At 42.7% G+C, this 15,277-nt stretch overlaps 2 protein-coding genes across 4 annotated transcripts in view; one reads left to right on the top strand and one right to left on the bottom strand.

The window, feature by feature from the left end:
- The window catches only part of pigk (phosphatidylinositol glycan anchor biosynthesis, class K), a 52,479-nt gene extending 46,797 nt beyond the window's left edge, over positions 1-5,682 (bottom strand). For both annotated transcript variants that reach the window (XM_025066181.1, XM_025066180.1), the window contains exons 1-9: positions 5,535-5,682; positions 5,299-5,352; positions 5,113-5,204; positions 4,530-4,665; positions 4,020-4,131; positions 3,806-3,902; positions 3,103-3,220; positions 2,836-2,946; positions 1,316-1,491 (exon numbers count right to left, since the gene is read on the bottom strand). In XM_025066181.1, coding sequence (XP_024921949.1) covers positions 1,316-1,491; positions 2,836-2,946; positions 3,103-3,220; positions 3,806-3,902; positions 4,020-4,131; positions 4,530-4,665; positions 5,113-5,204; positions 5,299-5,352; positions 5,535-5,600 — 962 coding nt within the window. In that variant the 5' untranslated portion in view covers positions 5,601-5,682. The remainder of the gene's footprint in view (positions 1-1,315; positions 1,492-2,835; positions 2,947-3,102; positions 3,221-3,805; positions 3,903-4,019; positions 4,132-4,529; positions 4,666-5,112; positions 5,205-5,298; positions 5,353-5,534) is intronic.
- Positions 5,683-7,641: 1,959 nt separating this feature from the next.
- ak5 (adenylate kinase 5) overlaps positions 7,642-15,277 on the top strand; it is a 22,230-nt gene continuing 14,594 nt past the window's right edge. The window contains exons 1-4 of one of the 2 annotated variants that reach the window (XM_008334901.3): positions 7,642-7,988; positions 10,597-10,783; positions 11,874-12,041; positions 13,935-14,107. In XM_008334901.3, the coding sequence (XP_008333123.1) occupies positions 7,929-7,988; positions 10,597-10,783; positions 11,874-12,041; positions 13,935-14,107 (588 nt within the window). In that variant the 5' untranslated portion in view covers positions 7,642-7,928. Of the gene's footprint in view, positions 7,989-9,154; positions 9,440-10,596; positions 10,784-11,873; positions 12,042-13,934; positions 14,108-15,277 lie in introns of those variants that run through there. The other variant, XM_017042358.2, reaches the window with a different exon arrangement.

A 15,277-nucleotide genomic window follows, 5' to 3' on the forward strand; every position in this document is an offset into this window, starting at 1 on the left:
GGATTGCTGGTGTCTTACATCAGAACTGCACATAAAATGTTTCTGTGCCGCACTGAAATGTGGCGACAGCCAATTTAATCAGACTAGAATGTGCTTTTATGACCAGCAATACTAATGCATTGGCCCCGATCAATACTAAACCAATAGAGGGGGTTTCATGGAATGACTAACTGCCCCCAGGCCCAAACATCCAACAGTGTCTAAAATCGTCAGAGCAATTGCCTCTAATTACTAATTAGCAGCCGAGCACATTAGATTCTCCGACTTTAATGCGTCCCAATGGTTCAATTACAACCCGTGCTAATGAAATTAATGCGTCCCAATGGTTCAATTACAACTCGGGCTAATGAAATAAGCAGAAGTGAAGAGAGAGAGAGAGACAAGGAAAGAGCGAGAGAGGGGGCAATCATGAATAAAGTTTTAATTTCTCTCACATTTGTTTATGCAGAACCTCAATCTGTGCACAGATGAAACGTCAGACATTCTCAGGCACAGAACGTTACCTCAGCACCAACATCCTCACTCTGGAGAAAAGCTCTCTGGGCCACATTTCTGACCTGACAATAAGTTCTGGGCAAGGTGTCATGGAGCGTAATAAAGGGAATGAAGTTACATTCTGCAGAGGGCAGCCAAAAATAAAAAGAATGTCTGGCTGCTGTGCAGACCAATAAAATACATTTGTTGCTCCTGTTCCTCAGGTTGATTTTCCTCCGACCGCCTGAGCCCAGATGTGGGATTCGACCACATTTCCTGATGGTCCAAGTGTTATATTTCCCTTTTCTATGAGCTTGGTGTAAAAACATTACACTTAATACATCTGTTAGATTGCTGAAGTGAGCAAAGTAATTACTCGCAAAAGAGCTGAGTTGTTGAAACTAAAGGTTGAAAACTGTGAGGATTTGGCACATTTTATTTAAAAATTACAGTTTCTGTTTTATAAAAATCATCTGAATTGTTTGAGCAAGCAGAAAGTCAAAGAGAATGAGCAGTCCGTTTGCTTGACACTACTGCCATCTTGTGGTGACCATCCCAAATTAAAGCCTGGAGAATTGATTTTAATGCTTTTACTCCCGTTCACCACCAGGTAGCGTCAGAGATTTTCAAAAAACAACTACAGTACTGGCTGATGTGTAACTACTTACTCAGCTCTGTTACACTAATTAATCCATTAACAAAAACTATGATTATGAATGCAAATAAATAACTCGGTTTTTTGTATCTTTGTGTGTTTTCTCAAACACTGTATTTACATTTGAACGAAGATGTTCAAATCCTTTGATAAAAAACAGAAAATTAAAAAACTGTTTGTTCTTACGGTTCCTCCTTCCTGTGACTGACGACACTGGTCAGGTTGATGCTGTCCATGGTGATCTCCACTTTGCGAACGCTGCCAAAGAAATCTGTGACCAGGACACTTCCCGGGTCCCTCAGGAACAGGTCGGTGCGGTGGCCGGGCGTAGACACGCACTGACTCTTGGGACACACCTTGAACTGGAAAAGCAGAGAATTGCTGCATTAAGGCCTTTCAAGTGCACCGCCACTCCTGGCCAGCAGAGGACAATACATTTACATTACATTAAACTGCTCTCTGCTAACCACTACACTACAGATGCTTTTACGGAATATAACTGATTGTGTTGCTACTTTATACAGAAATCAACGTGTCTGACATTCTAGAAACTTAGAGAAGACTTCATGGAAATAAACACAGTTTAATAAATACACAGTCATTGTTGATGCATTTAAATCTTAACTTCTACAGTAGTGCAGCTCCCTGTAGGAGTAGCTGCATCCAATCATAACAGGAGCTGTGGTGGGAGGTGTAAAAGACAAGTGTGACAGTGTGGGGAGAAGATCAGAGGAGCAGAGTCTGACATTTGTGTGTGTCGTCAATAATATAAAATTTTGTCGCCTGCTGTGCTAACACTCTGGGATGAGTCCTCCGTCCTTGTGTTTCACCAGTGCGTGTCCAACCGGGGACTTTATTTGACAAGAGATAAAATCATTAAACAAGAGGACGTCAATGTTATCTGCATTAGCCAAACACCGTAGCTAAAGGTGGCGTTCTCTGGGGGATGGGGTCAATTTTTATTACATCAAAGCCACAACCTCTGCAGACTGGATCAGAGAAGAAAAACTCCACGGGCTCCATCAGAGAAAAATCAATCTCATTGATCCACTATTCTGTAAAATGGCACAAGAACAAAAAGGTGCATCTTCAGAAAGAGGAAACATATGAGGAAGAAGAATTATCCTGCGCCCATGAACATCGATTGAAGCTGGACTCAGTCCCCAAGAACAGATTTGAGGCTTTTATGATTTAAACTCCGGGTTAGGGAAGATGGGGGAGGCAGAGGAGATGACAAGTGGCCCTCTGGGTAAATGGATCTCCACAGGAGTGTGAAAGATGAAAAGGGAGGAGCTGCGGAGAGTGAGCTGTGGCTGGTGGGGAGAAGGGGTGAGGGGAGCTGGCTACCCCTGTCAAAGAGCATCGAACCTGAGCCAGTATCAGTCATTCTGTTTCATCTGACTTTCATCTGCTGTCTTCAGTACCGTTACACAAGACCGATGACGGCGCAGAGTTACACATTAGTCTCTGTGTTGAATGGATTAGATCTTCAAAGGTTCTACTGTATAAAGTGTCTTCTGCTACTTCTGGCTGCTAATATCATTAGATAATATTCAGGAACGTTGTTGTTATAGTTTCAGTTTCATGTCTGTTTTGTGTTCAGCACCTGGACAGCGTCGCTCCTGAAGTTCTACATATAAAAATGTTGTTCTAAAAATGATTGTCTGTGTTTAACATAACAAAGTAAAGTGACCATTCGCTCTCACCAGGTCATTCATGCAGGTCTTGCTGGCAGGATGGATGTCTTCCAGGAACTCCAGCAGGTAGAAGGTGTAACGGTCCATCAGGTGGACGCCGATGCCCACATCAGGTTGGTGCTGGAAAAGAACAAGCAGAACAAAAGTGAATTTGGCTTTGATTTAAACCTGGTTTGGCAAAAAACATGTACCTAAATAATACACCACTGTTAGTAGAACAAAGGATTTCATGGTCTAACAAAGTGGGAGGAGCCAAGACGACAAAGACAAACTCACCGACAGAGAGTCCTCTCCCACTTGACTGCTGGCCAGGGCCATGAGATTTGGCGAGTAGAATCTCTCGTACATGGAGGCTCCCTGACACGTGTCGATGATGAAGAGCAGCTCGTTGTACCTGGACACACACACACACAGAAACAGTAATGTACAGTCCATTCTCAGACATGACTGATGAGCAGATACACTGCTGACATCATGTTTCCTTCATTTTCTCCAATAAACTCATCATAAAAACCTTCACACCACCTTTCCTTGCTGTAGTTGCCACGGTGACCGTGGTAAAACCACCGTCTCCATTTGGTCCATCTGACTCACTGAGACAGCAACACCTCTCCCTGTTCACCCTGCTTTAACCTTTTACATTTTTCCACCAAGAACTTATTTGACCTTCACAAAAGAAGATTAAAAAGTTTTCCTTCTCCACTGAGGTGATGATGGTGATGATGGTGATCAGGTTTTCAGCCGCTGCTGCTGTAATTTTACAACTTAAACCTGCAATTAATTCATCAGCATCCAAGCTGGAGTCACTGAACTTGAACAGTAGACGTCAATTGGTAACAAAACAGTTTCACTCATTCAGCATCTGAGTCACCGTGGATGTTTTAATTTGCTACACAGAGAGACACCAAAAGGGCTGATGATTTAAACCACTGAAAAATATAAATGATTTTATTCATATGAGCTTTTCTCCATCATTTACCTTCTTTTCTGCCACATCTGCTCAAAGGCATCAGCCAGCTCCACATTACTGATCTCCTCAGAGTCCTGGAACTTCAGGAAACCATTCCCACCATGGCCTGATGGACACACACATCATCATCATCATTATTATTATTATTGTTATTAATGAGTCATTCTTCCTAATTCATAATATACTACTGCAAATTGCAGGCCGTATTTGTCATTTCAAATACCCGTCAGGTAGATGAGGATGTTGCTTCTGTCATCAGAGAGCAGCCGTTTGGAGCGAGGAGTGCTGGGTGGAAGCCTTCCTGTCAGAACTCGCAGGAAGTTTTCCACTGTGACCTACAACGTTGAAATAAAACTTAATCTTAAAATCTACGTACAACTGACAGGAGTAGATAAACTACAGGTGAAATAATACATTTTTACACAGAACATGACTAGATAGTGAACTGTGAAAAAAAGATTGGTGTCAGTCTTACTACGTCTGTTACAACATAGTTAGATTGATAACAATCCAGACCAGATAAACCAGATAAAAAAATGCCTTGAATGACACGTTAACACAGATTAAATCTCTGTGTTCATACCAAACAGAAACGCCTGGTTCCTTGGTACTTTGTAATTTTACCAAACAAAGTAAACATCAGAGAGTAATAATACACAGTGTCGTCATGTGTCAAAGAATAATAAAAATAAATAAAAATAATCGTATTAATGCTCATCTTTGAGGAACTCACCTCGTATCCTCTGTAGTCCACCTCCACATCATCACCATAAACATTCAGCTCCATGTTCTTGTGGCTAAACACTGTGGCAGGTTTTGGGTTTCTGTGGTTACAGGCCATGTCATCGGCCAACATCAGCACTATGTGGCTGCAGACGGGAAACACGACAATGGACTTGTTTAGGAACATTTATGTTACATTCAGCATAGGTTCGACAGACGTAAGGCAACGCAGAGACATGTTCATAAACCCAAACAAAGCACTGCAATCTGGGTTTGTTTTGTTGAACGCAGACACATTGGAAAAGAGACAAAAATCAAGAAACAACCAAGACAGAATGCATGCAGTTTCATCGTAAAACACAGGTAAACACAGAGAACAGATCCAGTGACACAGAGCAAACGTAAATAAACATCATCAACATTGCATGACATTTGACAACTTTTAATGAACAAGGATCAGCAAGAAATATATTTGAAAAGAATATTTGCTTCCTAACTTCAATCTAAATGGACTAAAAGCGTTTTAGATAGTCCTGAGGTTAAATATGTTTTGCTTTTGTGTTTTTTTCGGAAAAATGTAACTTCACTCTTACCTGTCTGGAATACCCAGTCTTTTAACACTTCTATAAACAGACAAAGTGTTGGCTACATGACGGTAGTTGAACCAGAACCGTGATGTACACACCTGAATAGGACATTTAAAAAAAATAAATAAAACACATTAGGGTCAGTTCCTCGAAATTCAATTAGAATTGCCTTAAACACAAGTGAATTCTCACCAGCACCGCCCAGTTATTAGTATGACCACTGCTGAAAAACTGCCCCACATTATCCTGTCAAAAAAAGGGTCAAAATTATTAACATTTTTAAACCGGTTACGCGTTAAAATAGCGCCGAGGCTAACACCAAAACAAACGGTAGCTAACAAGTAGCATAAGCGAGACTGACACTTTAGATTATATTTATCTTTTTTTAAACGAAATATTATTCCATATTGAGGAAATTAACTACTTACTTCGATGTTAATACAATAAACCAACAGACAAGAAGAAAGTAAAAAGAGTAAAGTGAACAGAGTCATCTTGGAGCGGTGTAACCGCGAATGACGGACGTACAGGAAGTGAAAACGAGCGACACCGCCCAAAAATTGCTTCCGGGTGAGGACATTTCAAAATAAAACTGTCATCTACGAGAACAATTGTATTTTTTCAACTTTTATTTTTAAATTTTGTTCTATCATAGTCTATTATACTGCACGAGATTGTATGTAAAATATTTTAGAGAAGAGTGTAACAAACTAAATTTTGTTCTATCATAGTCTATTATAAGCCTCAAGCCTCAAAACAGACGTCGTTTTATTTAATAGATTTTTGATTCTTTCACATTAAACTAAACTACTAATACAGAGCTATTTTTTCCTGGGCAGTATTTTAGTGAATTACATCAGATCTTGTTCTTTTCAGTAATATTGTGTCCCCTAACAAAGGGGATTTATTATGTCATGTAATGAGATTTTGTCTGAAAGGAAATTTATTAAATTTTCTGCAAGGTCACGCAGTCTCCTTCATTTATTCTGATGTTTGATGTTTTTCTGAACTGTTGCTGCAAATAGTTGCTTTTTCCTTTAACTTCCAGCATAGAATTGGTTCCATGCTGTGTTCATTATTTTTTTAGTATTTTTTCCATAGGAGCTACAGCTTATGCTGAGCACATACAAAAATAAGCACATGTTAAATGTCATATACAGTAGCTGACAGTGTCATGCTTAAATTCCCTCACTGACTAATTAGTGGGAATCAGTACTGGGAACCAACATGGACATGATGGACTGTAAATGTCCTGCAGCTGTCCGGGAAGCTTGTCGTGAAGCGAGGCTATGAAAAAAACATCATCCATGTAATTCTGATGACATGTTACAGCACAGAAGGCAGAAGGTCTGCGGGAGAAGCTGCTTCTGGATCAAATTTGACACAGCATGAGGCACCGTAGCAGCTTTTCCATGCAATTTAAATCCACAGACATCCCATACCTCTGCTGCAGCACCGTCCCTCTGCTCACACAGTAATGCTCTCCACTAAATGCATTACCTTTGGAGCATAAAGCTGCAAAAATGTGGCTCTCGGTTGCATACATTTAATCAGTATTACATTTTTAAAATGGTATTTTACTCCAAGGTTGTTTTGCTGTTGACCTGATTTTTTTCTCTCTCATGCATTAATAAAATACCAACTCACACATATATTGTTTAAACTATTTAATGTGCTGCTCTGTTGTGAGTTTCAAATGCAATAAAACACAGACAAGGAATTCAAGCTGTGGAATGTGTGATTATCAAGATGACTTGATTCTATCTGAGGACGTACCTGATTTGTTCATTAATTCATTTATTACAGCACTGTCATATGGAGGAGATGGAACCAATCACAGGTGACATCTGGTTAACGGTGGCCACACACCAGATCAGCCCAGTCCAGTGTGACAGTTGATAATACGTTACCACAGATGAACAGTGTCTCGTGGCTGAACCTGTAGAGTTTGAGGGAAAATAATTCCCTCACTTCCAGTAACTAAAACTCTATATTTATTATGCTGTACCTTCTATTAATACACTGTAGTATGATAGGCTGAAAGAAATATTCATAAGTAAGAGAGTTCTTCATTCTATCTGCTGAATGTTGTTTTGTTTTCTATTTCCATTCCCAGAGTTTATGTATGTAAATAATGATTTATTTATGGTGCAGACATGTATATTTGATACCAGTGTTAAGGCAGAATCACACAACAGGGGCCTATATGGGTTGTGTTCAATAGATAGATATACAATAGAAAATGCATCTGTTCATGCATCCTTGACCTCTTTAACTTGGAACCAGAACCAAATCCAGTCAACCCACAGTTAAAGCTGTGGCCAATTTAAATACTTTAACTTAATTACAGTTACATGGAAAATAAAATAGAAAGGAAAACTAGAAAAGTAGTCCAGATAATTAGGTCAGTGCTGTTATGAAACAGCCTGCTGTGTGTGTGTGGATGTATTAAGGCAAACAGAGGAGATGTGACTCGATTTGAATTCATGTTTTTTGGCACAGGCAGCTGTAACATCGGTGCCAGCCACGTCAGAGCGCACAGACGGCGTTCGTTGGAGGCAGAGCTCAGTGGGAGGGCGCACGGACGCGCCGCGCGTCCGCATCACGGAGCAGGGAGGCGCGGCTGCAGAGCCTGGAGGAATCCGGTTGTAAAGTCCACACCGGAGGCAAAACAAAATGCTGTGAGGGGCAAATTTGCCTAGAGCTCGTCTGGTGAGTGTAATTCCTTTCAGGGCCATTGGACATCTGACGGGGAGGACTGAGGAGAAGACTGAGGAGAAGACTGAGGAGAAGACTGAGGAGAAGTCTGAGGAGAAGCGGAGATGAACACCAACGATGCCAAGGAGTACCTCGCACGGCGGGAGATACCTCAACTATTTGAGGTGAGAATGTGTGTGTTTGTGTGTGCGTGTGTGTGCACGGGCAGGATGAGATGAAAGTGCAGCACATCAGCTGATTTAATCCGACGACATGGTTTTTGGACATTTTCTCATAGATGCGTTGCAGAACGCATGTCAGGATGCGGGTAAAGATGGTTTTTTTTTTTATTTATCTGATGAAGACTGAGATGCCAAATGCCTCAACACGACAACAAAGCAGGTTTTTTCTCTGGTATTGGAAAAACAAACGCCGTTTTTAAATTATTATTATTATTATTATTTAGTAGAATCCACCTCTGCCACCTGTGTTTATACTCTGGTGAATAAACTGACTCTGAAGTAATTAAACCTCGCACAGCCCTCTCCATTTGCATAATTCAATTTTAATTGATTTGAGACAGCCTCTGTTTCTGACTGGTTTTCCGCTGGTGGTTCAGAATAAACACCGGGACTGTTACTTAAGTCCAAGAATCGTCCACAAAATATAAGCTGTTAAATATGACATGCATTTCAACATCAGCCCGTATTTGCACTCAGGGCCAACAGGTGGTGCTGTAGCCCCTGGCCGTTTGTCCCTAAAGCGGAGTATTTTTTAATGGATGATTTGAATTTCCTTCATTTGAATAACGTTCCGTTCACACAGAACACGCAGTTGTTTTACTGTGTTAACATGAATAACAACCGCTTCAGGAAGGGAACACCGCAGGGATTCATAAAGTTCTGTCTATCAATAACAACAACATACATTTATTTGAAAAATTCTAGAACGATATTTAGGACATTTTTTTCATCGTTCTCAGCTTCTGTTAAAGTTAGTGATATATTTTGGTTCTCTTGTTGTCTGGCCAAGAAATCCAAGTTTTTAATCTTTTTTAAGTCTTTATTTTTACTAATTAATTAACACATTTTGACATACAGTGCGTTGAGTTTGCGAGGCGGGGGCAGGAGGGGCACTGCCTCCCCATTGGCTGAAATATGTCACGACATTGAGTGTATTATATGGCCAATATACATATTTATTTTTTATATATAAAAATTGAATATTCTAAATATTTCAATAAAACAAAAGGATTGTATGGAATAAATAAAAATGAATCATTTTATATTTTATTTGGTAATAAATGCGTTTTTGCGTAGTCATGTGACATCGTGACGTAGACGGTTTCCCTCTCATTTCAGCACTCAACGGTTCGTTAATTAGTGGGATAGCTAACCGTTAATAGGTCCAACTAAAACTAGATATTCCGTTATTTTTAAAACGTAAATCTTCAACAACAGCAGTTAAACGAGAGCCGCTCGGGCCTTCACGTGATTCGGACCAGGAAACACCCGGGACCAGGTCCGGAACAGCGAGCCCAACTAACGGGGCCGGCACCGGGCTAATTAGCGAGCTTGCCCACAGCAGAGCGACCACCAAACTATCATTAACTTTGCGGCGTTTACTTCTGCACCAGGTAAGACACGTTATTTAAAACGTACTGTATTTTTCCAACCATACTGTAACAACTGTTGTAATTGTTATAATTGTGATAACAAAGTTGAACTTTATGGTTGGCTGCCAGTGAACTTCAGTTGCTGCCATGCGCTGTGTAGTCTGTCTTTATGGGAGGCTCGGTACTGTTGTCTGTATATGTGTTATAACTGTTGTCACGGAATAGTTATAATGTACAGCGGTGTGGAGAGTAAAGCTATCATTTCATTGTACAATAAGCAGTTTAAATCTTTAATCTCGTGCCATGACGTTAAAATGTTTGCCCCCCGACGCAAAAGTCAAACTCCGCGTATTAATTAAAGCTTCTTTTTTTTCAGCCCTGGTTTTTCCAATTCTTTTTTGTGCACAGTTATTAGTTTTTATACAGTGAAATCAGACATCGCTTACCCTCCGACAGTCACAGACAAAGCACGAGATCAAAACTACTGAAATCCAATATTTATTTTCCTGAGTGGACGAGGGTAGATTGGCTCACACAGCTAATTAGAGGCAGAAGTCAACAGTGTGCAGCTAATGTGTGCAGCAGGCAATCAGAGCTTGTTTATTTACATCCATTTGGAATTGCTCTCAACAGTAAGAGAGGCACAGTATTAGCAGGGCCGCTGCCTCGCTGCTCTGTTTACTGCTGTTCCAATGAAAGTCTATTTGTTTATCACTTCACTAATGTTCACATCAGGCTGTTTCACCTCCTGTTATCATGTTGCTGCTGCAGGTTTCTGATTAAAGAGCTGGGAGGGGTGAATTCCCACAGGACGCCATTGTTTCAAACCATTCGGGGTAGTAGGCAGTAATGTCACACACACACACACACACACCTTCACTTCTGAAATCAGTGAGCTGGGGAGCTGGCAGCTCACATTCATCAAAGTCACCGGCTCCTCTCCTCCACGGTAACAGCAGGTCATCGGCACGATGTGCCCGCCAGACTCGGCCCAATTTCACGGACTCCCGACAAATTGAAATGTTTTGATCCTGTGTTGGTTCTGAGCCAAGGCAACCGAATCTGCACTCAAAGACTTGAGCTCATTAGGAGCAGCCGCACAGCACATCATTACACATTCCTCACCCTCTCTCTCACCCTCTCTAACTCATCACCCCCGCCCACATTGTTTTCTTCAGAGCCTGCTGACTGGCTTGATGTACCACCGGCCCGACGACCCCATCGACTACCTGGAGTCGTGTCTGAAGAAAGTCAGGGAGCTCGGGGGAACGGACAAGGTGCGCTGGGATACGTTTGTGGGCCAGGAGAAGAAGTCCCTCCCACCCCTCAATGGCGGTCAGTCCCGGAGGTCCATCTTCAGGAACGGTGAGCAGTGAGAGCAGGATATTTTCTACAGTATGTCAAGAACAAACTGCTTTGTTGTTCACAGGCCTATTGTTGAACTTCCTGTTGAACGTCCAAGATTAACACGGAGGTGAAGTGGATGTTCTCAGTTCTCAGTTTGTCCTTCTGGTTCTGCTGCCGAAGCTAAAATGTTGAAGCAGTCTCCGAGTTCCCATTCTAACCCCCAAAAATAGATTGTTTTTCCCTTCAAACCCTTCAAACATGAATGGGCGTGTCCAGTAAAGCTGCTCCGCACCAATATGGTCAACATGTGGGCAAAATGTTTGTGGTCGTTGAACATGCCCGTAAAAATTCAGGGGTAAGTGAAGGAGAAGCAAAGACGAGGAAGATGACGACGGCTGGACTTTATGGTGGTCCAAAATAAGGGTCTGAACTGGGTCACTTTTGCACCTGTGATGTGACAATTTGTACCTTCAGTTGGTCAATAGTTAATTTGCATCTTAGAATTTTTTTTTCAAATCATTTCCAGACATAAAGAACATTTTGTCATCTTCAAGTCAATATACAACCACAGAGAAAAATCTCCTGGTCACAGACCAGAGACCAGTGTCAGTGACTCAGTAACTGCCTTCACCACGGCCCACTTCTAATTCAGTTTTTCAACATCAGAGTATTTATAAGTCAACCACTTCATATTTGTGTAGACGCAGCCAAGATGTCGAGCTTTTGGCCTCGACAAACAATGACCTGTGGTGAGATGGAACATGAGGAGCCGGGCTGCCTATTTTTGACTTCATATCATGTGAATTTTTTAGGGCAACTTCATCCACTTAAAGTGCATCTTGCCCCGAGCCCCTGTTAAATCAAGTTGGGCTAATTTGATCAAACCTCTCGTAGAGATTTAGCTAAAAGTAACTGTGCCAGAAACCAGAGCGAAGCCCAGAAACACACATCTGCGTTATCAGTTGAGGCTCCGCCCACCTTGACATCATCATGTGCGTGTGCACAGCCAGTCAGTCAGACGTTACATGACAGTGAGAAACAGACTCGCGTCATCTTTGAACCAAGAATTCACCACAGTCAAATTCATTAATTTTGTGTTTTTTTCCAGTGTTGCCCGACAGTCCTAACTTCCCGTACAGACGCTACGACCGTCTCCCTCCCATCAGCCAGTTTTCTATCGAAAGTGACTCGGACCTGTCGGAGACTGCGGAGCTCATAGAGGAGTACGAGGTGTTCGATCCGTCCAGACCACGACCCAAAGTCATCCTTGTCATCGGTAAACACACACACGAACACGCAGCAGCAGTATTCACTGGTTCTCTGAGGCTGAAACGACTACGAAGCTCTGAATGTTTGAGCGTCAACAGGATGGTTCATCCTAGTTTAAATGAACCACTAGTTATTTACTGTTTTAGTAACTAGAGCCGACTATTTCCTCAGTTTATTTACCTGTAATAATAAAATACAGTACACGGTAAAGCTGTGTGTGTGTCTGTGTGTGTGCAGACATGTCCTCCCTGGCGTTCCTATTGTAACCCCACCTCCCTCTGTTTGTATCAGCAGAGGAGATCTTGTTTCTCGTCACTCACTCCGACGCGCACTAATCTGATCGCCATGATAGGCCGGCATTAACTTGTCAAATGAATTCATTAATCCCATAAATTAAGAGAGGCGGATGCATAATAAGAAACGCGACGCTGGTGGATCTGGATGGAGGAGAGGCTGCTATTAATAAACTCTCCTTCAAGTCATTTGTCTTCACTCTTAAAGACGGCGAAAAGGGAGTTTGGCGTCAGAACAAAAACCTCCCGACAGCCGTCTGACGTGGAGTGATGTTCTTTCTGGGCAGGATGTTCACACAGACTGGGAACAATCTTCATTTCATCTGAGCTGCGTACGAGCACGTCTTCGTGAGCTCCTGTCTGTGCCCTGTCTTACAGAGAACACAGGGTGGTGGCAACAGCAGCATCAACAGCAGCAGCAGCAGCAGCAGATTATATCAACATGTTTAGTCTGACAGGCTCAGGGTCCTGAAACTTTGTTGTTGGTAAAAACCCAATTTATTGCCAACCAGCAAATACATTAATAACCTCTAATTTACCAGGATTTGCTCCACTTGTGTGCACGCCCCCTCCTCACCCCCCGTCTTCACACCCCCCTCCACCCTCCCTTTCTTACACCCAGAAACCTCCTCAAAAATTCTGACAGTTAACGTGTGATGGAATGAATTAGCAGCAGCAGAGCACAGCTCGTTCTCTGGATAATTTCACCTCGCTCCTGAATAACTGTCAACCAGGAATGATGCTGTAGCCGTTCACATTTCTATGGCAACGCAGAATCTCTGAAATCCTGGAATGAAATGCAGCTGTCAATCAGCAAAAAAGAGACACATTTTTGAGGGCGATGATTGCACAGGTACACTGATGAGATGTACAGCGAATGCTGTGGCACAAATAAAGAGAATAGTTCCATGCCCCTCATGGGGCCCGCCCTCTATTTTGGGAACCACTGATATTAGAGATTTTGTTTAAGGGTCTGATGAGATTGGATTTTTTGGGAGGAGGTAGAGAGAGAGAGTGGAAGGATCGAATGGGTTTTGACATCAATGGACCCTCGTGCACGAAAACATTTGCAGTTGGTTTCGATCGCTGCATGGTTAAAAAACATACACTTGTCTAAGCACGTGACCAAAGGTGGCGGTTGCGGGTGACAGGTGATTGGACGATGTCGGCCCTTGTTCAGTATCACACACAGTAGCATTTAATGTATGAATCACCATGAACATCAACACCAGCTGGAGCTGCCGTCTCCTCCCAACACTCCTCTGAGAAGAGGAGGAGTTGTTAGCAAACGTAGGAGGTTCACACATACCTGTTCCTCTCACCAACACCTCCTCATGCCCTCCTCCCCCTCATACACTCACGAAAAAAACATAACACACACACACACAGCCAAGCCCAAAGACACTATCACAAATAAACAACACACGTGCAAACACACACACACACACACTGTCCTGCTTACAGGCAAGCCTAACGTCGTCTGGGTTTCTCTCAGGAACACACACGCGCCCACACAACACACCCACACGAACAATGTTTCACACTCACAAAAAACACTGAAAAAAAAATCCATCCCCAAACATCAACACCTCTCCCTCTGTGCTCAGGTGGCCCTGGCAGCGGCAAGGGGACGCAGAGTCTGAAGATTGCCGAGCGCTATGGTTTCCACTACGTGTCTGTGGGCGAACTGCTGAGGAAGAAGATGATCCACAACGCCACCAGCAACAGGAAGTGGAGCCTGATCGCTAAGATCATCACCAACGGGGAGCTGGCGCCGCAGGTAGTAGGAAAACACTGGAGGAGAGCAGGGGCGGAAAGGGGGGGCAGTGTGTAGAGAGATGAGCGCCCCGTGTGTCCACTCACTCCCAGGTCATTATCACAGCGTCCGTGTACGAAGGGACTAATTAGCCTAGCCGTATCACGGATTTTCTAGGAAGAGGAACGTTGTTTACTCTAAATTAGCATAGAGTTTTCATAATATAGTAGTCCCTCCAGCTGCCCAATGTTATGGTTTATTTGGTTGGAAATGTGTGCGTACTGAACCTTTAATAACAGGTCTGTGTCACCGTCTGATTATTGGCTACAGATATACAGCCTTTATTGGAGTCACAGTTGATTGTCCACTGGCTCAGACTCCAGACCCTGTCTGTGCCACAGGGCTTTTCAGAGATTAGCCTCCGTCGTTGTGTATACATTACTCTTTCTGATTGGATGGAGACCATGTTTAATCCCCGGGTCTCGTCTGCTGCTCACATTGTTGTTAAGGGGGGAAAATTAAATGTCCGTGTCAGTCAGGACCGGCCTTGGCCCCTGCAGTTATTTTTAGATCCAAGCGCAGCTCTTGTATCTCCCCCGTATTGCATGATGAATTCTGCCTGGAGTTATGCATGGGTTCACGCCGGCCTCCTCCAGCCAGGAGGAAGTAAACGATGCTGAAGGATGTTGGCACATCCTCAACCCAGTCACTCTGCCGCTGTTAGAAATATTAACGTGTGAGTGCAGGAGAAAGACATGAATCGTATTATGAAGTGCAATTATCCTCTCACTTCAGTTTTTAAATAATCTTCCACCTTAATGGAGCTCCACTGGGAATGACAACAACATTAACCACATGAAGGAGGTTTGTCAAACCTGTGCTGGAAAAGCTGATATTTCACACATGTTCTTCTTCCTTTTTCACTGTCAACAGCCTGACTGAGGACACGAGTGCATTTGGACTGTGACAAATGTTCACTGTGCCTTAGTCATAAACACAGGCAGTAACCACAAAGTAAGGTCATGTTTCAAAAGGCCATTTAAATCAAAGGTCCATGGAATCATGAAGGAGTTGAAAGTTATTTTTCTGTCCAACAAAAGAATGAAGGAACGCCTGAGGGAGTTCAGAGGAGAAGAAGGACGGTTGATAGACATTTGAAATAAGACACAGATCTGGACGGTGGACAGGACAGTC

Source organism: Cynoglossus semilaevis, chromosome 20 (genome assembly GCF_000523025.1).
Source record: "Cynoglossus semilaevis isolate Cse_v1.0 chromosome 20, Cse_v1.0, whole genome shotgun sequence".
Taxonomy (NCBI): Eukaryota; Metazoa; Chordata; class Actinopteri; order Pleuronectiformes; family Cynoglossidae; genus Cynoglossus; species Cynoglossus semilaevis.